This window comes from Scardinius erythrophthalmus (genome assembly GCF_964197995.2).
Source record: "Scardinius erythrophthalmus genome assembly, chromosome: 15".
Taxonomy (NCBI): Eukaryota; Metazoa; Chordata; class Actinopteri; order Cypriniformes; family Leuciscidae; genus Scardinius; species Scardinius erythrophthalmus.
The window spans coordinates 22716517-22739952 of NC_138235.1; the positions used below are offsets into that span (position 1 = coordinate 22716517).

At 43.1% G+C, this 23436-nt stretch overlaps 2 protein-coding genes across 3 annotated transcripts; one reads left to right on the plus strand and one right to left on the minus strand.

Moving 5' to 3' along the window:
• Nucleotides 1-7366: 7366 nt before the first annotated feature.
• LOC308702995 (amphoterin-induced protein 3) lies at nucleotides 7367-8818 on the plus strand (the record flags this gene model as incomplete). Its single annotated transcript, XM_081386206.1, has 1 exon — nucleotides 7367-8818. One exon carries the CDS (start codon nucleotides 7367-7369, stop codon nucleotides 8816-8818), a length of 1452 nt encoding a protein of 483 aa, XP_081242332.1.
• A 667-nt stretch (nucleotides 8819-9485) lies between these two features.
• On the minus strand, nucleotides 9486-23356 carry tasorb (transcription activation suppressor b). Of its 2 annotated transcripts, none has more exons than XM_081386197.1 (23): nucleotides 22921-23356; nucleotides 21514-21659; nucleotides 21299-21391; nucleotides 20842-20914; nucleotides 20129-20220; nucleotides 19882-20016; nucleotides 19680-19795; nucleotides 19555-19589; nucleotides 19360-19465; nucleotides 19174-19277; nucleotides 18973-19076; nucleotides 18719-18791; nucleotides 18542-18616; nucleotides 17745-18446; nucleotides 16373-16641; nucleotides 16171-16297; nucleotides 14885-15720; nucleotides 14665-14784; nucleotides 14407-14566; nucleotides 13266-13365; nucleotides 13004-13182; nucleotides 12768-12902; nucleotides 9486-12678 (listed from the first exon to the last, which is right to left on the minus strand). In XM_081386197.1, exons 1-23 carry the CDS (start codon nucleotides 23228-23230, stop codon nucleotides 11234-11236), a joined length of 5535 nt encoding a protein of 1844 aa, XP_081242323.1. In that variant the 5' UTR covers nucleotides 23231-23356; the 3' UTR covers nucleotides 9486-11233. The 2 variants fall into 2 exon arrangements, with proteins under 2 accessions (XP_081242323.1, XP_081242324.1); XM_081386198.1 differs by having other exon boundaries at nucleotides 19555-19586; nucleotides 22921-23354.
• Nucleotides 23357-23436: the final 80 nt, after the last annotated feature.

The window sequence follows — 23436 nt, forward strand, 5'->3', positions numbered from 1 at the left end:
GGCTTTTGAAAGGTGGCATTAACTCCGTGTTTTGAAGCAGACGACTTTTTTTCTGCTGGACAGGTAAGACATAAGCGATCGTTAGGTTTAATCAGCACGATTTACTGCAATGCTTTTTTCCCCTTAGTTGTTCAGAACAAAAGTGGATGTTACTTACGTGTTCAGATTACATTTTCCAGTGAAAATTCTTATGTCGGTCATACTTCCAAAAAGTAGAATCTGGGATTCCGAATGCCAGGATCCACACCGGCGCGGTGACTAATAGCCGCACATTCTCCTCAAAACATTGGATTCATCCGCGCTGTGCCGTGCCGAGGCACAATCCACGCAAAGTTAATAATTCTGCGAATAACTGCAATGGGCTTTATGCACAGCTGCACCACTTCCTGAAATTCAGGCAGGTCCTTTCCCAGCAAACACATTTACGTTGTGGCAACGTCTCTGGCACGTTGCATTTCTGCTATGGCAACGTCGCTGTATACGTGCTCGCAACATTGTAACAACGTAGAATTGTAAGACGTGACAGGGCTGTAGCAACGTTGTTGCGCGACATTCAGCAACTGAGAGACGACGTTCTGACAATATTTTTATATGGTGTATTTTGTTAGATAATTATATACTTTTTATCATTTATTGTTTATCTATATTATTTAATGGGGCTATCAACACCTGCAAGTGTAGCCTACACTTTAAAGAGTAAAAATGACAGAAGGTTTCGTTAATTCAACTTTATTAAAATTGCATATAATCAAATTGCACTTCCAAAAGTCATACATTTGTGAAAAAAAAAAAAGAAATAAACGAATACACATTTATTTTAAGTATAATACATAAAACATGAAAAGCAAAGGCAGATCAGAACATTTAATGAACAAAACCGGGTGGCAGACAGTAGCCGAGCAGGTGTCACCGGGGAAACATCCACAAATCCAGAGGAGCAAAGAAACGAATGAGACTAAATAGCGGAAAAATCAAACGAAAAACTAAACAGTGCGAGCGATGCTTCATTAATCACATTAGAAATTAAAGCTGTAGGTTGTGTTTGATAGCTGAGGTAACTGTTAGGCTAAACGCAATACTCACGTATCCTTGCTCGATGATGAATGAGAACACAATGAGCCCAACAACAGGTGGTTGGAATTTAAAAGGCTGATTTTCCCGCTTCAGGGCAGTGACGAGTACATATGTAGTCCAGTGGTTGTCCAGACACCGTTGGCACAACCTTAAGCAATGGCCCTGAACGATGGTTTAATGTCAACATTGTGACAACGCTGTAACAACTTCACCACACAACGTAGTTATAGCAACCTTTTGGCCATGTTGTTAAAACGTTGTTAGAAGGTTGGCTACGTTGTGCCAACGTTCTGTGTTTGCTGGGTTGTTTCCTGTCTGCCTTTATTGGACAAACTGAATAATCCAGGTGTGCCTGACCACCTGGATTAATCAGTTGGTCCAATAATGGCAGACAGGAAACAAAGGACCAGCCTGAAGTTCAGGAAGTAGTGCAGCTGTGCATAAAGCCCATTGCAGATTTCGAACAGAGATGGCAAGAAAAACTACGGACTGCAGCTTTAAGTCACAAACTAGGGGAGACCGGGTACAGTTGCAACACTTTTTGCATTTCTCTCACTATTTGAGCTAGACCAACCAAATTTGTATATATTAAACTTGCATCTGTCTGCTAATTACCAATACCATTTAAAGATGATTATATATGACATATCGTTCACAGTATTTATTATGACCGCCGCTAAAGCGAAAGCGGTCATATAGGGATTGTCAAAGTTTTTTTTTTTTTTTTTTTCGTCACCTTACTGAATTTTTCGTCAACGATACCAGGGACACCGAAGCACCGGGGAACATGAAATTTGGTGGGCATGTAGCCCCACTAGACTTCTAAGGAAAAATTTCGTTTGGTCCCCGGGGGCCACTCCCCCCCCGCGCTGGGCCCCCCCAAACCCCAAAAAATGCAGTTTTTCCTAAATAACTACCTGAACCGTGGCACCGAGGATGAAGAAATTTTTATGGTATGTTGGTCTACTAGACTTTTACGGAAAAATTTTGTTTGGTCCCCGGGGGCCACTTCCCCCCCCGCGCTGGGGCCCCCTTAAATTTTTCGTCAACGATACCAGGGACACCGAAACACCGGGGAACATGAAATTTGGTGGGCATGTAGCCCCACTAGACTTCTAAGGAAAAATTTCGTTTGGTCCCCGGGGGCCACTCCCCCCCCGCGCTGGGCCCCCCCAAACCCCCAAAAATGCAGTTTTTCCTAAATAACTACCTGGACCGTGGCACCGAGGATGAATAAATTTTTATGGTATGTTGGTCTACTAGACTTTTACGGAAAAAATTCGTTTGGTCCCCGGGGGCCACTCCCCCCCCCGCGCTGAGGCCCCCTTAAATTTTTCGTCAACGATACCAGGGACACCGAAACACCGGGGAACATGAAATTTGGTGGGCATGTAGCCCCACTAGACTTCTAAGGAAAAATTTCGTTTGGTCCCCGGGGGCCACTCCCCCCCCGCGCTGGGCCCCCCCAAACCCAAAAAAATGCAGTTTTTCCTAAATAACTACCTGAACCGTGGCACCGAGGATGAAGAAATTTTTATGGTATGTTGGTCTATTAGACTTTTACGGAAAAATTTCGTTTGGTCCCCGGGGGCCACTTCCCCCCCCGCACTGGGGCCCCTGTAAATTTTTCGTCAACGATACCAGGGACACCGAAGCACCGGGGAACATGAAATTTGGTGGGCATGTAGCCCCACTAGACTTCTAAGGAAAAATTTCGTTTGGTCCCCGGGGGCCACTCCCCCCCCGCGCTGGGCCCCCCCAAACCCCAAAAAATGCAGTTTTTCCTAAATAACTACCTGAACCGTGGCACCGAGGATGAAGAAATTTTTATGGTATGTTGGTCTACTAGACTTTTACTGAAAAATTTTGTTTGGTCCCCGGGGGCCACTTCCCCCCCCGCGCTGGGGCCCCCTTAAATTTTTCGTCAACGATACCAGGGACACCGAAACACCGGGGAACATGAAATTTGGTGGGCATGTAGCCCCACTAGACTTCTAAGGAAAAATTTCGTTTGGTCCCCGGGGGCCACTCCCCCCCCGCGCTGGGCCCCCCCAAACCCCCAAAAATGCAGTTTTTCCTAAATAACTACCTGGACCGTGGCACCGAGGATGAATAAATTTTTATGGTATGTTGGTCTACTAGACTTTTACGGAAAAAATTCGTTTGGTCCCCGGGGGCCACTTCCCCCCCCGCGCTGAGGCCCCCTTAAATTTTTCGTCAACGATACCAGGGACACCGAAACACCGGGGAACATGAAATTTGGTGGGCATGTAGCCCCACTAGACTTCTAAGGAAAAATTTCGTTTGGTCCCCGGGGGCCACTCCCCCCCCGCGCTGGGCCCCCCCAAACCCAAAAAAATGCAGTTTTTCCTAAATAACTACCTGAACCGTGGCACCGAGGATGAAGAAATTTTTATGGTATGTTGGTCTACTAGACTTTTACGGAAAAATTTCGTTTGGTCCCCGGGGGCCACTTCCCCCCCCGCACTGGGGCCCCTGTAAATTTTTCGTCAACGATACCAGGGACACCGAAGCACCGGGGAACATGAAATTTGGTGGGCATGTAGCCCCACTAGACTTCTACGGAAAAATTTCGTTTGGTCCCCGAGGGCCACTCCCCCCCAAACCCAAAAAAATGCAGTTTTTCCTAAATAACTACCTGAACCGTGGCACCGAGGATGAAGAAATTTTTATGGTATGTTGGTCTACTAGACTTTTACGGAAAAATTTCGTTTGGTCCCCGGGGGCCACTCCCCCCCCCCCCCCCCCGCGCTGGGGCCCCCGTAAATTTTTCGTCAACGATACCAGGGACACCGAAGCACCGGGGAACATGAAATTTGGTGGGCATGTAGCCCCACTAGACTTCTACGGAAAAATTTCGTTTGGTCCCTGGGGGCCACTCCCCCCCCGCGCTGGGCCCCCCCAAAACCAAAAAAATTCAGTTTTTCCTAAATAACTACCTGAACCGTGGCAACGAGGATGAAGAAATTTTTATGGTATGTTGGTCTACTAGACTTTTACGGAAAAATTTCGTTTGGTCCCCGGGGGCCACTTCTCCCCCCGCGCTGGGGCCCCCTTAAATTTTTCATCAACGATACCAGGGACACCGAAGCACCGGGGAACATGAAATTTGGTGGGCATGTAGCCCCACTAGACTTCTACGGAAAAATTTCGTTTGGTCCCTGGGGGCCACTCCCCCCCCCGCGCTGGGCCCCCCAGAAACCAAAAAAATTCAGTTTTTCCTAAATAACTACCTGAACCGTGGCACCGAGGATGAAGAAATTTTTATGGTATGTTGGTCTACTAGACTTTTACGGAAAAATTTCGTTTGGTCCCCGGGGGCCACTTCTCCCCCCGCGCTGGGGCCCCCTTAAATTTTTCATCAACGATACCAGGGACACCGAAGCACCGGGGAACATGAAATTTGGTGGGCATGTAGCCCCACTACACTTCTACGGAAAAATTTCGTTTGGTCCCCGGGGGCCACCCCCCCCCCCCCGCGCTGGGCCCCCCCCCCAAACCCCAAAAAATGCAGTTTTTCCTAAATAACTACCTGAACCGTGGCACCGAGGATGAAGAAATTTTTATGGTATGTTGCTCTTAAGGGCCCACATCAACCTAGCCCATAATCACTCATTTGTGATTTGCGCCCCTCCCATAAAAAATTAAAATGCAATATTATTCTGCTTTAATCGCCCCTATCTTCAGTGGAGATGTTCAGAACTGCACCATATTTCATGTGTATGATTAACTTGACATCCTCTGGGGGTATCCTCTGCTAAGTTTTGTAGAATTTCATCCATGGGGGGGTATAAAATAAATTCATTTATGTGCACATTTAGTGACTGTACACTCATCGGCCTGTAGATGGTGCTGTTGAGCGAAGGGTTGCTGGTTTAGGATGATACTGTCACACACACACATGCAGGAATACAAACAAATGCAAGCATGCACACACACTGACATCCACACGCACAGACACACACCCATACACACACATACAAATCCACATGCACAGACACACACACACAAACACACACGCGCACACATGTACGCACACATACATACACGCACAGACACACACACACACACACACAGACACAAACATACACAAACACACATACACAAACACACACACACACACACACACACAGACAGACAGACATGCACATACTATTACTTTTTTTAGGTATATACATAAACACGCAATACAGCCAAATTACTCCACGTCATTTATTTTTGTGGAAAGCCAGTGCAGGCCTGAGCGGCGGTCATATTTTGTACCGCGATGCGGTACATCTAGTTTGAATGGAAGAAGCCAAATGTTGCAACTGACCCCAACCCAGGGGACAGTTGCAACACAACCCAGGGACGGTTGCAACATGTTAAAAATACCTTAAATTTCATTAATTAACTTTAGCTTTTTGTCTCAATGAGCATAGAATTCTGAAAATATTAACTGTTTTACATCAGTGAGTTGACTGAGTGGATCTCTGAGCTGGCGTGAGTGAGTGGAGGCGGGGTTAATTAGCATTTTCATGGATCCGCATATACTGAATGAAGTAAGGGTGTAGTTACATTCAAGCTATTTTAAGGCATGAATAATTTTATTTCACAGGAAAAAATGTTTAAATATGTAACTCAATGATGAGTTTTAAGAGATACAATTATTGACTAGCCTACTACAGGAGGACTTTAAATGGTTTATCATCAAAGACAATGTATAAGGCTGCAACTGAATTCAAATCTTCTCCCTGTTCCTCCACATTCAGCATCTCGTGTGCCCAGATCATGTGAGTGTAGAGTAGTAGATGTACTGTGCAAAGCTGTTTCCAGTCATTTTCTGGAATACTGTAAGACTTATCAGTGTTTGGTCTTGTGTGTGGGAGTTGCTACTCTGTGCTTCTGTCAATGTGACTGCTGCCAGCTATCTATGCCATGCATCAGTGTTTCTGAAGAGATGCCACCCTAACAGAATGACAATCTATAAAAACAAACATCCTAATTCCATTTCACAGCTTTAGATGTGTCACATGCTGCAACTGATTAACTTGCCTTGATTCCAAGATCCATTATATTCCAAAACATTATGCTTGCTTGGGCCTCATTTTGCACCCATCTTTTGGATGTCATTATGTAATTATTTACAAAAGAGGTAACAAGGTTTACCTCAATCAAAGTGATCCGATAGATAGATAGATGCAGCTAATCAAATGAAACCAGTCATTTAGATAAAATATCAATACTACCATTCAGATGTACAAGATGATAACTGTGGGAGACACACTGTGCCAACGGCCTCTGGAGAAGCACAAACAAACCAAGACCAATTCAGTGTGACAGCAGTCAGCTCCCTCAGGACCACCATGACCAAGACAACCGACAACAGCTGCCAAACACTGCCTGGCAGCGAAGATGAGGGGGAGTCAAAGCTGACTGGTACCTCATGCTATACAAACAAATTCTCTCTCATCCAAGTCCAAATGTTTTGATGATTTTCATGAAATATAAGACGATACAAACAGCATCCGAAATCCTGTTAAGAGATAGTCTGTATGAAAAAAAAAAACATTTGAAACGGAAAAAGACAAATCCAGAGGGGATTAAAGGAATTAAACAATTGGAGAGAGAAAGAGACAGAGTGAGAGAGTAGAAAGAAAGATAAAAAGAGAGAGCCGTATCGGGAATAATCACAGCATGAGAGGGAGAGACATGAGGCGGTGCTCTGAATAGGAAGCAGAGGGAAGGATGGGAAGAGATTAGTGCTGCACTCTGTGGACTCATCACTCAATGAAAGAACACTCTGCAAACAACAAGGGTGCTCAGCCTCAGGAGAACTGCATGGGAAAGGTGCGAGTTTCGTTTTAGGGAAATACAAAACTTGCTGGAAAACGCTTTGGACTTACTGGATATTTTCAGATCAGGATAATCGGTTTGAAGAACTTCTAATTATGGATTGATACATCAAAGTAAGAACAGAGGAACCAGATCTAAGAAGGTTCTAAGTGACTTTCCTGGTAGGCTTTCCTGTGTCTGTTGTGCTAATAGAATACGTACATTTTAATTATAAATCATATTTACAGACTGTTTTATTCTAAGTGCATTCCTTGCCCAAGATACTGTCCATCTGCTCTTATACTCTGATGATCTGCTCTTGTGATATACTGGAGGACATGACAAATTTAAAGTGACCTTTTTAGGATTTAAGAACAGAGGGCTTCCTGTGTTGAGTGTTTCTCCAACTGTGCCAGCACTGTTCCTGATGTAATCCTTTTAACGTGCAACCAAAAGAATGATCTCTTCATATTATATGGTTTTGATCTCGCTCTTGTTTCGGATCTCAGGAGCTAGTTGTCCTCAGGGCTGCCTGTGCACCTCTGACATACTGAACTGTGGCTCTTTAGGTCTGGATAGATTCCCCAACCTGCTTCATTTCACGACTTCTGTCTTGGACCTCAGTCATAACAGACTAACATGGCTGGCAGCTGACAGCTTCAACGGGCTCCCAAGGCTGCACACTTTGCATATGTCCCATAACCGCATCTCCTTGCTCAGCCCGGGAGCTTTCCATAACGTCAGCGGTCTAAGATACCTGGACCTATCTTCCAACAAATTGCAGGTGGTGGGGAAGTATCACTTCCAGAACCTACCGGCCTTGGAGGTGTTGTTGCTGTACAACAACCGTCTTTCCCGCGTGGAAAGCAACACACTAATGGGGCTCGGTAGTCTCAGAAAGGTTTATTTTAGCCTCAACCAGATCACAGACTTCCCGTTCTTCTCAGTTCGCAAGCATAGCCACCCCAACCTGGTTACGCTGGACCTCTCCTCAAACCGTCTGTTTCGTTTGCCCATGGATGACATTGTGCTGTTGCCTGTTGCAGTGCAAAAAGGCCTGTTTCTGCATAACAACAGTCTGGAGTGTGATTGCTCTGTGTACCGCATGTTTTGGCACTGGGAGCAGAAGGGATACGCAAGCGTGAAAGACTACAAGGATGACTACAAGTGTCTGAAGTACGGTGAACCTCAAATCTCAATAAATTTTCTGCGATCTGCACACTTCTTTGAGAACTGTACGATTGGGAAGATGATATCCCTGATATCCCCAAAGGCTGATAAAGTTGTTTATGAGGGTGAACAAGTGAGACTGGACTGCACTGGAACTCTAAACGGAGAAGACCTGTCCTACAGCTGGATCATTCCTCATCAAGAGAACATCTCTCAGCTGATCCAGAACGGAACTCTACGTCTCAATCAAGACGGTAGCTTGGATATTCTTGCTGCCCAGTCCATAGATTCGGGGGTCTACCAGTGCACTGCTGTGGATAATACGAGGATGATAAATGAATCGCGAGAAGTGAACCTAACTGTCGTAGCCCAGCGCTCCTCAGAGGAGCCGTTCAACACAGGCTACACCACTCTTTTTGGGTGTGTTGTGACCCTTGTCCTGATATTGATGTATCTGTATTTAACCCCATGTCGCTGTGGTTGCTGCAAACCTCCTCCCCCCTCTCCAGGCATCTCAACCTTTGGGGAAGACCGCTGCACTCTGGCCTCTATCTTTGCAGATCCTTCAACTGATCGACTCAAGGGCAAGTCTCAGTCCGACAGGCACGTAATGTTCCTTGAGCCACTCATGGCAGGGAAAAACGGCCATCTGAAAGCTGCATTTGTTGTTGAACAGCCTGCAATTGAATGGGACACAGAAAACATTACCATTATCAGCGAAAGAAATTACTCAGAGTAGCACATTTGTGACTTCAAAATCCCACAGGATTGCTTAAACCTGTTTGAATTATAGGTACAAGTATCACCAATTAATCTGTCATTATTCCCTAATAAATTATTTTGATCCTCAGATTTAGAGGGTGTCTCCTGTCTCACAGTATGAAAAAATGAATGCATGGGACTGTGCTGTTGCTAGTAATGTGCTGAAAATCCAAAGCGGCAAAATGTATATTTTAGAGACCCTAAGAGCAAATGTATTGAATTTGCTCCAAAAAGCTCAAAAGTCACTTTGACAAACAAAAGACACTGGTTGTCAGTAATGGAGCATGGGTAGATAGTGACCACAAGTTCTTCATGTATAGTTTTTCAGAAAGATAAAGTCCCGATCAAAAACATCTAGATGTTGTAGATATTATACTATAAGCAGACAGTGATTTAAAGAGAGGACATTTCAGTAATCTAAATCCTCAACAGAAGACCTTTAGATCTATTTAAGACTAAGGTTTAATCTCTTCAGTTGTGTCATTACTATTAGATACATCTAATATTTTATGTCAAGAAAACGAGGAATTTTGGTGCGGAACCATGATGTATACGAAAATAAATGTTCTACTAGCCTGCAAATAGAAATTGTGAAAAGCAAATAACAAGATAAATGAAGAAGCAGCAGGGAAGGCAATGTAGTGATGTCTGTTTATGTGTGATATTATTCATTTCTGCACTTTGCATTAAGCAAATTGCTCTTTCATTACAGAGATGTGCAATGGGAGAGGATTAACACCCCTGCCAGAATTTTCCCTCCCACACCATGCGCAATATGCAAACTAAAAGCAAAATATGAAAATGAAAGGGTACCAAGGTACAGAGTTAATCCATGCAGTCCATTTCCAGATGAGATCAGATTATCTGCGGCAACCCACTTTCACATACGTAATACGACGACACATGTCCCCTGGTTGTTTGACAACTGTTGTGCAGTTCACAAATCCCTGCCAAACGCAATGCTACCAGATTCAGTAATCTAAATCCTCAACCCAAAAATAGGCCTATGTGATCGTATTCAAACATTTCTCATTATATTTAAGTCTGTAACATGTACATCCTATAATGCCAAAACATTTATCAGACTCACCAAACTCATCTCATTTTATGTGGTTAAAATCAAGTCCCCCTTTCTGTGCAATACAGAGGAACAAGAGAAAAACAGTTTGTAACTCTATAAACAATTTGTTTATAGAGTTGTTTTAAAAGATGACTATATTAAATGAGAGATGAGATGACCAGGAGTCAGATTTTAGCAGATTACTCTCTGGGGCAAACCTAGATTCTCCAACAATGTTTTCAGCCATCTCTTAATCCTTTAAGCTTTCTTTTTTTTTTTCATTCTGCTGCTGGCATGATTTGGTCTTATCTTTCTTTCTAACCTATACTGAACTCACGAGGTGATAAATGTAACCAAACAACAGATCATCAGACAAACAACATCCCAGCCACATCTGACATTCACTGTGTTTTAAACAAAATCTTACGCATTATTTTTTAGAGACATAGCTGTTTATCTATAGTAACATTTGTGAAATGCCCTGAGGTATTTTCTACAGAACTTCAGCTAACCATATTCATGTTTGTCATGTACAAAGGGCAAATTCAGAGTCAATTTTGAAATAAAGATGCATAATCTTCTTTATACATTTAAACACACTGATTCATTGTTTTTTGACAAGAAACCCTTTAGAAAATTGCATCAGCATCAGACCAGCAGAATCAATTAGGAAATGATGCCCTCTGCTGGCCGGCTATAAAACCATTAGGTTGAATGTTACCAATGCACACATATGAAACAACTTTGGCATTGATTAACCTCATTGGAAAAGAAAATTGTAACCATTTTTATATAACATCATAAATAACTATGTACACGTACACGTACACAGAGTACAACCATTCCCAAGAGTTAATACTGAACACAATATCACAATGTTTGATACAACCTTGTTTTAATAGAACATCTGTACAACCAAGAATGTAAAAAAAAAACAAAAACAGCTAAAATGAAGAACGACTCACTTTCTCTCTTTAAAAAAATATTGTCTGCATTTTGCTCCTTGTTCACAAACAGTTTTTTTTTTTTGAAAATCCGAACAAAAAGTATTGACAAAAATGAAACATTGAAAGGCAATTACATTTCTTGGCAATATAAATATAGTGGTATGAACAAGGTTTCTCAAACATCTTGATTAGGAAGGGCATTACTGAAAACAGTGAAAATCTGGCCACCGTCTGAGTCACCAATCTCGTTTATACAAAACCAGATTCATTTTTTTTTTTTTTTTTTTTTTTTTTTAGATGTTGATATTTTGATGTGCTCTTAATGTTAAATATGTACATTCCTAATGCCAGTAGTCTATGAGGGAGCATGGCATCCCTATGGCATTTAGTTGTAGGTGTAGTCCGAATAGTAGTCTGACCGACCACCCCCTCCCCTCCCAGGGGGATAGCCCCAGTTACAGGACGGGCCCCCTCTGATGTGACCCCGGCCAGGTCTAGATCTCATGGGATGCGGTGGTACTCCTCGGCCTCTGAAGCCACCACGCATCATATCAGCGGTTCCTCCTCTGGGATTGTACATGCTATTGTTGTGTCCGCCTCGGCACAAGGCTCCCAGGTTGGCTCCGGGGATGGGTAAGAGTCCTCTGCTTGCAGTGCCACCCCTGGTAGGAGGGGCTTGACTGCTTCCCTGACTCTCAGAGGAAGAGTTCACGGGAATTTTGCTGCCTTGGCTGCATGAGGTTGAACTACCCAGCGCACTTCCTTTATCTCTACTGCCCTCCTGTTGGCCCACTTTAGAGGTTGCTGAAGCAGGGACATCATCTTCCTCTTGTCCACCACGAGAGGTTCCGCTCTCAGTGTCTCCCACCCACGATCCATCGGCAGGCCTAGCAGCCTCAGTTTGGGCGGAAGGAAGAGTGCTGAATCCTGCCCCACTCTGTCCAGCCGCGTATCCCTGCTGGGCTCCCGGTGTAGGAACCCAGCTGTAAAGTGGTGGAACAGGGGGAATTGGAGTGAGGGCTGGGAAAAGCGTAGCATCTGGGTAGGAGGGAAAAGTGGAGTGAAGAGAGGACGAGGAAGAAGCGGAGGATGAGGAAGCAGTCTCTACACACATCTTAGCAGTTTGAGAGCCAGCAAGTCCTTGCTGATTAGCAGTTGCCGCCCCAGACACTCCCATACTGTCAGGAACGGGACCAGATGGCTGAAGAGAGGAGGCTGACTCTGGAGTAGGAGGCACCTCCACCGAGCTAACCGGCGGCTGCGGGAGGGAAAGGGGAAGGGTGAGTGGTTGGGTAACGGGTAAGGTGCAGGAGTTTGTAGGAGGTTGAGTCCCAGGAGGAGCAGTAGTTTGACTGTACTCTGATCCTCTGGAGGCCACGCTGACAGGAGATGAATATGCCGAGGACATATGGTATGCGGGAGAACCAGAGTAAGGGCTCCACTGTGCTGAGTTGGGACACAGGTAGCTCTGGTGGGGATTCACGCCAAAACTGGCCAGGGTGTCCTCTACTTCAGGCCTGGGTGTGCCGTCCTGACTGGCAGCTTTATATTGAGCGATGGCAGACTTCAGAGCTGCATAATCAGTCAAGTAAGAGCCCTGGGTAGGGTAGGTGGTAGGGTTTGGATGCACAAGTGGATCGATAATGGGGTCCAAAGAGGGTTGGTCAGGGAGGGGAGGACGAAATCCATCAGTCTGAGGCGGAGGGGGCTGAGGTGCCTGCGGTTCCGACAGGTCATTTTCAGTCTGAATGGAAGTCTCATTGATAACCAGCATGTCATCTTCAGAGTCTATAGACATGTCCTCCTCATCTCGAACTGCATCAGGCTCCACTGAGCAGTCAAAGAGAAGATACAGTGTCAATATCTATAATTTCTTTGTGAATTTTGTCAGAAGCAGTAAAGAACTCTGCATTCTTTACCTGGATCAGGTAGGGCAGCCAATGCTACTTCTTCTGGGACACTGATCAAACTCTGGAAGTTGTTCATGATGTCATTCATACCCGCAATGATCACTCCACTACCGGAGAACTGTGAGAATGTGTCATCATGCCTTTCTGTATATAAACACAGCACAGATTGATTAAGAAACATCACAGATGACTCCACATACCCCCATTCATAAATACCAGCCTTCAACTAGACATGTTGCACATACCTGTGAGGAAGATGAGGTGTCGAAGCTGTGTGTGTTGAGCCTGCAGCTTTACCAAACAGTCCAAATCAGGAGCCTGCCTAGAAGGAGTGTCACACTCGTGATAAGGCAGAAACTCCACCAGGTGTTTCTTCTGGTATGTTGTCAGCAGGTTCAAAAGATTCAGGGCCTCAGTGTTTAACCTGTGAAAGGAAAGATGTTTAAGATATTGGAGACTAGGAGTCTGTCAGGATTGGTGAATTAGACTCATCATTCTGTCTCTAACCTGCTGAGCTCTTTAAGCTTCTTCTGAGTCTTACAGTGCACCTTCCACTTCCAGGGTGAGCCCTGCTCCTCCAGGAACTTAAGAAACGCCTGTAGCTTCTCTGTAAACATAAATGTCAGTTCTTAAAGTCTTGATGTAATATAAGTAGAAACAGTTATATATTGTTATCCATATTGCTATATACATCCGAGTGAAATGGTTTATCAAAATTCATCGGTTGTTGATTTGATGGAGGCAGTTCTACAGTTTGGAAGAAAGATTAATGATTGGAGAAGTACGTCACCAGAGAAGTCTGTTGTTTTCAACGAAAGATTGAGTAATGATGTTTTTAATAAAAATTATGTTACATCTTATTAAAAAAAAAAAGAAGAAAGAAACGTGGATAAATAATTCACAATAAGAAAATTAAGATGCATTTAGAAAATGCTGCCTTTAAATTAATATTTTATTAATTTTATTAATTTATTAATAATGTGTGGATACACACATTTTTGCATTCACACTTAGTCCGGCGACACACTGGCTGCGTGGCGTGTCCGTTTTTATTTTGGCTCCCATGTTAACAGGTTAGAGCTTGCACACCGCCTGCGTGACATGACTCAGAAATAGAACCGACGCCTATTTTTCACGCAACACGCAAGCGTTTCCAGGCTAAATAGAATAGGAAAATGTTTATATGTCATTTTGACACAAATACATATTAATAAATGACATTTTGATGTTTGAAAGTCTCTAGGTTTTGACATAAATGCAGATATAAATCTGCACCTGTCAATACAGAACTAAATATTCTGTAGCCTATTTTGCCGTCAATACTGCCTGCTATAGATAAAATCTTTGCTGCTCTATATTTATGTTTAACATGAAGTATAGGCCTTCCACAGCTCTCTCCCCATATGTCGAATATATCACCAATGAGGCTTATCATATGTTACCTAGCAGCAGCGCCGCGTCAGACACGTTTCTGGTGTGCAAAGACATAGAAAACGCCAAGCAGCTGAAACGCAACAGAAACGCCACGCTCACGCTACGCAGTCAGTGTGTCACCGGCCTTAAAGCTACGAATTTAAAAGCACACACAGTAAACTTTTGGATAGACCATTTCAACACGATGGTAACCACTAAGCCATTCAGCTCTTACCTAGTGTTATATTGTCTGGGTTGAGTATGAGCTCATCCGACACAATAAGACCTCCAGACACGAAGAGCTCATTGTAAGTGCGATTCTTCACATCATCCAGACTGTCCACTCCAGCAAAGTAAACTGTAGGCAATTTCTTCAGAGACACCAAAGCTGGGATCTAAAAGGGGTATAGAGGGAACAATGTCTCAAATGCTATATGCAACTAATAATAATACTTCACGAAAAAAAAGTTTGCAATGGCGAGTTATTAGTTACCTTATGTACATGAGCTGCGATATCCTCATTCTGAATAATGATCATAAACTTTTGCTGACTTTTAATTTCTAGGTAATTCTGAGGGTTGCAATCAATGTTTCCAAGACTTCTTAAATACTCCTGTAAAACCAAACAAGGGAGGTGAAAGATAAGGGGTTTTAAAGGTCGGTCAAAAGTATCAGACCACACTGTATATTCTGACATTTAAATGCTTTCAGACCTTGATCTCAGTGCAGAGTTCACTCTCCTCATCTCCTCTCTGAATGTAAAACTTTACTGCATTCTTCTGCATGATCTCCATCAGTGTGCACAACACATCGGGCTTGATTTGTCCAATCACACTGCCCCCTACAGTGCTTGAGGTTACTGCAAGAGTAGGCTCAGAGGGCATCTCTGGGACTGAAGGGATTGGAGGATGCCTGGCACTTCCTGTTGATGGGGAACACATAGGACTTTCCACAACATCTGAACCCTTGGGGTCAACTGATTTTTCTGCTGAAAACAGGTGGACCTCTCTGACAGTGCCAAGGCGATGCTTGGCTGAAGAAGGTTTAAGGGTAGCTTGTGACTTGCTCGACAAAGCCTGAGACTTAGGCACTGGAGATGTTGTTTTAGTGCGAGGATGAGCAACAGGTGAGGGCAGCGTGGGTTGGGCTGGAGCTGGCATGACAGAAGGGGGTGGAGCAGGTGGCAAGAGGGCGGGCACTGGGGCAACAGCAGGTGGTGACGTAACAGCCACAGGTTCTAAAGACGCGCCGGGAGAACGGATCATACGGTCCATCTTTTCACAGAGACTGTTAACGTAGCCCTGCACAGGCAGGGAGGAGACATATTTGGAGACAAAAGGTGAGAATGAGCTTGCCCGTTTGGCTTGATCCTCAAGTCGTGGCAAAGGAGTTTGGGGAGAGTAGGTTATATGTTGGTCCTCCATCATTTTCTGAATCCCCGTGCAGAGGTTCTGGAACTCACTGTCGAGGATAGTGTCTACTACTTTGCCCGTAGTGTGTCCCTGCTTCTCCCCTCCACTAACAAAAGGTTCACAAACACCCTCCAAAGCTAAAAACAGAATATGTTTATTAGTTATGTCAATCCATTATTATTTCAATAAATTTAACAATTTATTATTTAAAATATTTTTACACTGTACAAGTGTTTGAGAGGGTATACAAGGTTTGATTCTGAAAGAAGGCATCTTTAAATCAATAATTGTTATATGAATGTAAACTCATTAAAGTGACTATAATGACTTGAAGCAGCAAATCAGCATATCAAAATGATTTCAGAAGGATCATTTGAAACTGAAGACTGGAGCAATGGCTCCAGAATATTCAGCTTTGCCATCGTAGAAATACCTTTTGAAATATAATAAACAAGAACATTTATTTAAAAATGTTAATAATATTTCACAATACTACTACTTTTAAAAAATTCTAACCAACCCCAAACTTTTGAACAGTGGTGTATGTTACGAACAAGTCTGTTGTAAGTATGCAGGTAAGGACGAACCTGTGGTGGATATGCTCCAGGGATTGTGGCTCTGATGTGAGGCTTCTGCTGGACGGGAGAGCTGCTGCTCCAGATTGGAAGAGGGACTGTACACATCCACACTGCTCCTGCTGCAGGCTATTTGCTCCTACACACATATACTAAAGGTTAACTAAAACAAATATTGAGTGTGGCATTAGATATCATGAGGAACAGTCCACACCTCCAAGCAATCCAGGTTAACCTGCTCCTCATCAGTACGCCTGCTACGCAGGTCAAGATCACAGTGGGCGGCTGAGTCAGTGGGCTCGTATCCCTCTATGTCTTTGGGGAGAATTGCAGGTTGGCTGCTGGCAGTGTTAGAGTTCTGGGCCATCCTGTTGAGCGTGCTGAGGAAGAGTTTGAGCAAGGCATGCGTGTCTCGGAGGGTGGCACTCTGAGAAACACGCTCCCGCAGGTCTGTGTCACACAGCCCCATGCTGTCCATCACCACTAAGAGAAAGAGAAACCAGCTGTCAAAAAGGAGCTCATGTCTCTAAGGAACTGCAGTCACACTCTATTGAGCTCTACATAATTTCTCTTTTTTTTTTTTTAAGATGACATAAAACCCAGGCATGTTTTTGACAGGTCTCATGGGATTCACCTTTTAGTGATGGTGTAATTGGAAACAAAAACACGAAAAAAAAAAAAGCATACATACAGAAAAACAAGTCATAAAGTAACTACATTAGTTGCAGGCACATTCTTGCATTGTGAATTATCACTGTTATTAATTTCAGTTTAAGGTCCTTCAGCACATACAGTTACTCTTAGGGCCGGACTGATGCGTCAGCCACAATTTGAGGTCTTCTCTCTCTGTGTCTCTGGAGATAGTTCATGCAAGTAGATAGAGCACCTAGTCTCTCATTAGGCACACTGTACTTCTATTAGAGGTGACACAATCACATAACATGACCCTTTGAAATACCACCTTTACTTAAATAACAGCACTAAATAAGAGATAGTCAAGAAGAGAGAATTAAGAAACTTTGGTAATAATTTCCACAGCCTTTACAATTTCAAAACTTTGATACTTTCAGGTTTTCCAAGACTCTGGGAACCCTGTATAGTGAAGGGGGTGGATTTACCATCCCTCTGCGTGTATTACATAATGAATTGGAAATCAGCTTTCATGTTCTGTTCCAGTGAAGCCTCTTGAAGGGAAAAGATATTGCCTATGTTTTATCTAATTTTGCTTGCAGGGGGTTGTTAAGTATTTTTTAACAACCCTAGCCAAAGAAGCATGTGACCTAGCCAAAGAAATAGTCTCCAGGAGAGTTCAACAGTGGCCCTAACTGAGAAGAGTCAATAAGGAATTTATGTGACCCTCACCAAAGTTTCTTACATATATTGGATAAAGTGTCAAAGATAATGACGACATTTCATAAAGAACAGAATACTATGTTTGAATGCAGCTAGAATTATCTGTACTGTTAACCTATCAGAACCTGTATTCATTGAGTATATTGGTCTCTTTATGTTGTCTAACCGTTATTCCCCTACAATAGTATCCAACCTCCATGCTGTACCTCTAATTTTTTTTGGCACAGACTTACCTCTCCCTGGCTCTCCATTCAGTAGACCTGTCCTAAGGTACTTGCTCACACTTCCAGGACCTTCCCTCTCCAACCTCCTCTTCAGGCCAGCGGGGTCCCAGTCCTCCTCTCTTTCCGGCCCACTGCCCTCCTCCTTGCTCAAAGTCCGCTTATGTAACTGAATCAACTTTAGCAATTTCTCCATCTTTTCTTTGTCATACTCACTCTGTGTCCTCTGAGCGCCACCGTTTGACTGAGAAACCCCAACTGTACTGCTGCTTGAAGCCTGCCTATCTGACCCTCCCCAGTCTGAGACAGGACTGTAATCTTCTGCACCTGCTGGGGGAGATTCTGCCTCCTGTTTGCTTTCCACCAGACCCTGCTGCAGCGCCTCCACAGGCAGCTGGAACTGTCCCGGACCATATATGTAAGAGTTCAGTGCCACATCCATATTCTTAGGACGAGCCGCCAGGTGTTGGCTTGTCCGGTCATCCAGGCTGTGCCGGTACTCTACAATGTGAAAGGGCCGGATAGCGCCTTGCTCCTTCTGGTTGAGGTAGTCCAGCGCCTGAAGTTTCAGTCCCACCGCAATCTCTTTGGGTGGATTGGCACGCAGCTTGTAGAGACCATGATGCAGGGCAGGAACAAAATTATCTAGTTGGTGGCTGATTGGGTCTTTAGGCTCTAGTGGAGGATCCTCATCAACTCCAGAGTCCTTCAAAACTTCACAATAAAAAAGCAAACGCCATTAGAAGGACTGCATAGTGATGCATAGACACTTAAAATGCAAACAAACTACCAAAAAAATAAGCACTTACTCAATTTTGAGATCATTCTTTGCTCTTGAAAAACAAAAAGTGCCTGCAAAACCCTGTCAGTTCTTCCTCGTCGCTCTTTAAAGAAAAAAAGAAACAAACACACAGCCTCCATTATTCCATGCCAAAAATCACAGTGCCGATGCAATGTACAAGGTTAAAGACTATGCATGTACATACCAGTGGTAGCGAACAACTGAGAGGACGAAAGGAGGAAGAGAAATCCTTTGTCTATCAATGGCTTCACCAAAACCTAGAGTAAAGAGTTTATTTATAGCATGACTATAATAAAACATCACCAATTTTACTTCTGCACATCACATCACTGACACAGATTCTATCAACAGAATGAGGAAACTGTGTAGAGGGTGGGCGGTAACGCTATGTAGAGATTAACTCAATAAAAGTGTAAAGTGGCCTATGAATGAGCTCACCATCCTTTCTCTCTCAAGCCGGTGCAGCAGTCCCGAGAGACTGTTTTCCTGTTTACTCTTCCCCATGACCTCATACAGGCTGCAGTACATCCCACACTTCAACACTGCAAAATACCACAAGACATTATCACATATCAATACTGACGCATCAAATGTTTTGCCATGTATTGAGCTGAAAAGCCTCACTGGCACTCATCCTACCCTCTCGTGATCCACTGTACGCCTCCCACGATAGCAGAACGGGCGGGATCTTTCTCTTCACTTGATCAAGATGCATAGCCATATTGATGTCAAGCTTGTCTGGCCTGAAAAAGAAAAAAATAACTTTTTAAAACCAATGCACAAAACATTTGTTAAATTGCATTGGTTGAGAGAAAGGAGACTCACAGTTTAAGAGGAAGGTGAGCGAGTCTTGAAGACCGGATGTATACTTGATAGACCTCCTCTCCTTTATTCACCAGCGAGCCACTCCAAACTGTATATCTTCGTCGAACTAAAGCATCAAGAATAATACAGTAAGTTAGATAATATGCCCATCTAATCATTTTATTAGGCTGCTATAAAGAGAAATACGAATCATACCTCTTTGACCTTCATATAACATGCTGTTTAATCTACTGGAAGAGAAAATAAATTGTTATAAATAATAAAACCAAAACAGAGTGTAGTACACTTTCTACACAGATCACCAGTTATCCCGTTCATACCTGTGTGTGGCCGTGGCCGACTCTTTGCCTTTGTATTGAAAAGACACAACTGCATATGGCAACACATGTCTCGGCCTGGATCTTAGCTCCTCAAAAGCAAATTCATAGAAGTATTGCTGGAATAAAACACAGAAGGAAATCAGATACATAACAGGTCACATCTATACACACTACAAGCAAAAGGTCATATTGAAAAACTCACCTGAGTGTGCTCAAAGGCCCTATACGACAATAATGAGGTCACTTTGCTGGCATTTTTGTACACATGGCTGTCATATTTTAGGGCCGGCTCAAGATTATTTTTGGGCATGTTCTCAAATATGGTCTTCACTTTACCCTGCAGAATAAGACAAAGTCAATATTGTTTTTGAAACCGCAGTGAAGTTTAGGCACTTTTTATTTTTGAAAGACAACTTTTAGACACATTTGATGCTTGGCCACAGACTTACCTTCATTACTTTAAATAGTATTATGTCTCCAGCAGCACCCACTTCAAATGGATTCATTTGTAACAAATCTGAGTATTTTGAGAGGTAAACCCCTAAAAATAGAAAAAGGATAGAAGAGTTACTTGGGGCGACATTCCTGTGACCAAAAAAAGCCCTGGGGTAATCCCAAGAAATTTGTTAGCAATCCATTTGGAATGCAGAGTCGTCTCTGCATAGAGCATACTATGTTTGCTAAGATTAAATATTTGCAGAAACTATTTAATTTCACCAGTTAAAGCGATCCTAGTCGCATTTACAAGATTTACAAAACTGGGTTTGTGAATGTCTCTAAACACTTAGCAGCTGCTTCACTATTCAACCATACAAAGATCATGTATCAGAAATTTGTCTCAAATAAAAATGAACATAATATTTCTTCCAAAACCTCAAACATGCTCTGAAAATAGACAGAGGTAATAGGGGTGACCAAAATATATAACAGATGTTACTTAAAAAGTTTTTCAATGCAAAAATGAGCGTCTGTAGCAAGTTTGGTTAATTAACATTAACTTGGCCCAGTGATCACAAGAAAGTATGGAGCAGTGGTCTTTTTGGCCCTGACCAATTCAACTACTCCAAACCAAAGATCAAGTGACCACAGTAATACAAAATCCTCCCAAGCAAAGGATTAGAGCTAAACAGATATAAACACTCACTGGAAGCACAACGCTCACCTTTGAGAGGGTTTCCCAGATTGTTGACCCGCGAATGTCCCACAGAAAGACCCTTTTCACAAATCCAGTGAGCCTTGTAAAGAATATCAGATATTCCTTTGGTTAGTCACACTTTTGACCAAGACTATCGCTAAATTATGCCACTTTCTGATAAATACTTAGACAAGAAAGTGGTTACACTGACATTTTTATTCAAAGTGCTGCCAATATCGTAATTATTGTAGCAGTTATGTTGTAAATGCATTATAAACACTTTACAATTCAATAAATTAACAGGAACGACAGAGAACACAGAACAAGAATAATATTGAGTTGTTTATACTGCACCCAAGAAAGATATGTAGTAGTACAAAATTCTGAGGTCAAGCTCAGACTACAAAAAGTCCAAGTGTTAGTATTACAATTAAAATAACACTCACAGACATTGTGTCACTAAGCAAAACTAACACAACCTCACCTTATTCCTATCAGGTAGCAGAAAAGCATAGGATTCTGCGAGTTCTGCCTCTGTCCTGCCATTCTGCTTCAGTTCCCTTTTCTTCTCGATGAACTGTGAAGACAAAAATGACAAATTATTCCATGTCAGTATTTGATTCACTGAAAACTGCCCCCAAGTGGCCTGATGGGTATTTCAATGATCTAGTCTTTCACAATTGCAAGCAGCTCTCTCACCTCTTTCTCCAAGAGTTCGTTGTGAATGAGAGAAGCTTTGGTGTAGGTGAAAGTCCCACGGGATGTGGCGTCCAGGTAGAACGAGGACAGAAGCTTCACAACTTCCTCAAACTCTCTGGAATCTGGAGACAAATGCTGAAGGAGACCTGGAGGACAGCACACATTAAAGACAGAACTCATTAGATCAGAACAACATCAATGCATTCAATAAAAGAAACTTATCAAGTACATTTATAGAAGCTATATAGTGTATTTTGACTCTGTTTTTTTCCAACTGGAATGCATAGTAAAGAGTTGCATATAACATGACAGGCACTCTGTACAATGTGATCATCTTGCAGTTCAATGCAATAAAAGACATATATCAAAACTAGTGAAATTGGATTTTAATAGCCGACGCTTAAATTATGTTGATACTTACACAAAATGTGTCGCCAAATAAGACACACAAAATAATGAAATAAGTTTTATTTACTAAAAATTCGCTAAAAACAAATTAAATAACAATTTCATAACCAATAAGCAAAACTATCGAATGCTTGGTTAGTTGCGTTAATCGGCTTCATAATGGCCAAACGAATCTTCTCGGTCGATTCAATAATCATTCAAAACATTTACGAGGCGACATAAAACGGGGTTAAAAATATATTTGAAATGTCTAGAACAATAGTTTAGGGCCTGTTCTGCTATTTTTAATAAGATAATGCGCCTACAGACTTGCCCAACAAAGGTGAAAGTGAGAGTTGTCAGACATAACTACTTTACAACTATTACTAGTACAAGCACAAGTTTCGCTTTCATTCAGGCAGTGTTTTTCTGTTGGCAAGCTCTAATGTCTTTATTTCTTTAGCGCTATACGGAAATAGTACGGGAATGAATGAGGTGTCCAAATAAGGCTGGTTGTTCAGGACTGACAGAAACGTCGTGAGTAAAGACTGACGGGAGAAATGCAGTGGTCAACCGAATCACACTGGTGCCATTGATGAGGAGGGGAAGAAGTGTGTCATGTGGTGCAGCAGTACTGTACGGTGTGGGAGGAGTGTGGATCCAACTAGCAAAGCAATGACACCGGCCTCCGTGAGGTTTAAAGCAGCGAGACAAAAATGTGCCCTTTTTGCGTCGAATGACTCGAATCCTCACGTGCAGCGATAGCTGCGTTAGAGCGCCGACTTAACTTACCTGCAGCTCTGAGCAATACACTCGCTAAAAATCCATTTAGTAACTAGTGCAAACCTTTCAGGCTAATCACGTGTTTCGTTATATAGATCCCACGTTTATATATCAATACAGATCTATTCATTTGACCCGAAGCACCAAAGAGCGCGCTTTAGCGAACTTGAAAGCTGAGAAACAGAAACAGTCCATTTCGGGAATGGCAGTTGTAGTGGTAGTAATGGGACACACAACCTTTCCGCTCCTTGATTTTCCTCGGAATCTGAAAATTCCTTCTTGGCAGCTCCTCGGTGGACCTCGGCAGTGTCGAGGGGGCACCGCCGCAATTTTTCAGGTCCAACAGCCCTGCCCTCCGCCGCTCAGAGGCATCTTGTTCAGACATTTGCTCGTCTTCACATTCAGCTTGATCGCCATTTTGCTTGGATGTGGCCGTGCTAGAGGCTGACAACAATTGTTTCTTGCTGTCGCCATCCTCCAATGTTAGGCCGCCGGTCTTGCTGCTCTCCTTGTCGATTTTTCTCTCCTGGCTGAAATTGCAAGCCATTTTCGGACCTGCAGTCACCTAGTCAGCTGGCGATGAAGTTGGTTTCAATGCCGCTTCTCGGAGTAATTCTCCTTCTCAACCAGCCTCCGCCATTATGCCTGTGACGTATACCTTCCCCACCACTGCAAAACTCTGGCGTCACTCTGTTTACATTCACGTAGCCTTGACGCCCCCCGGTGGCGCTATTGAGAACTGCGCAGCGTCTA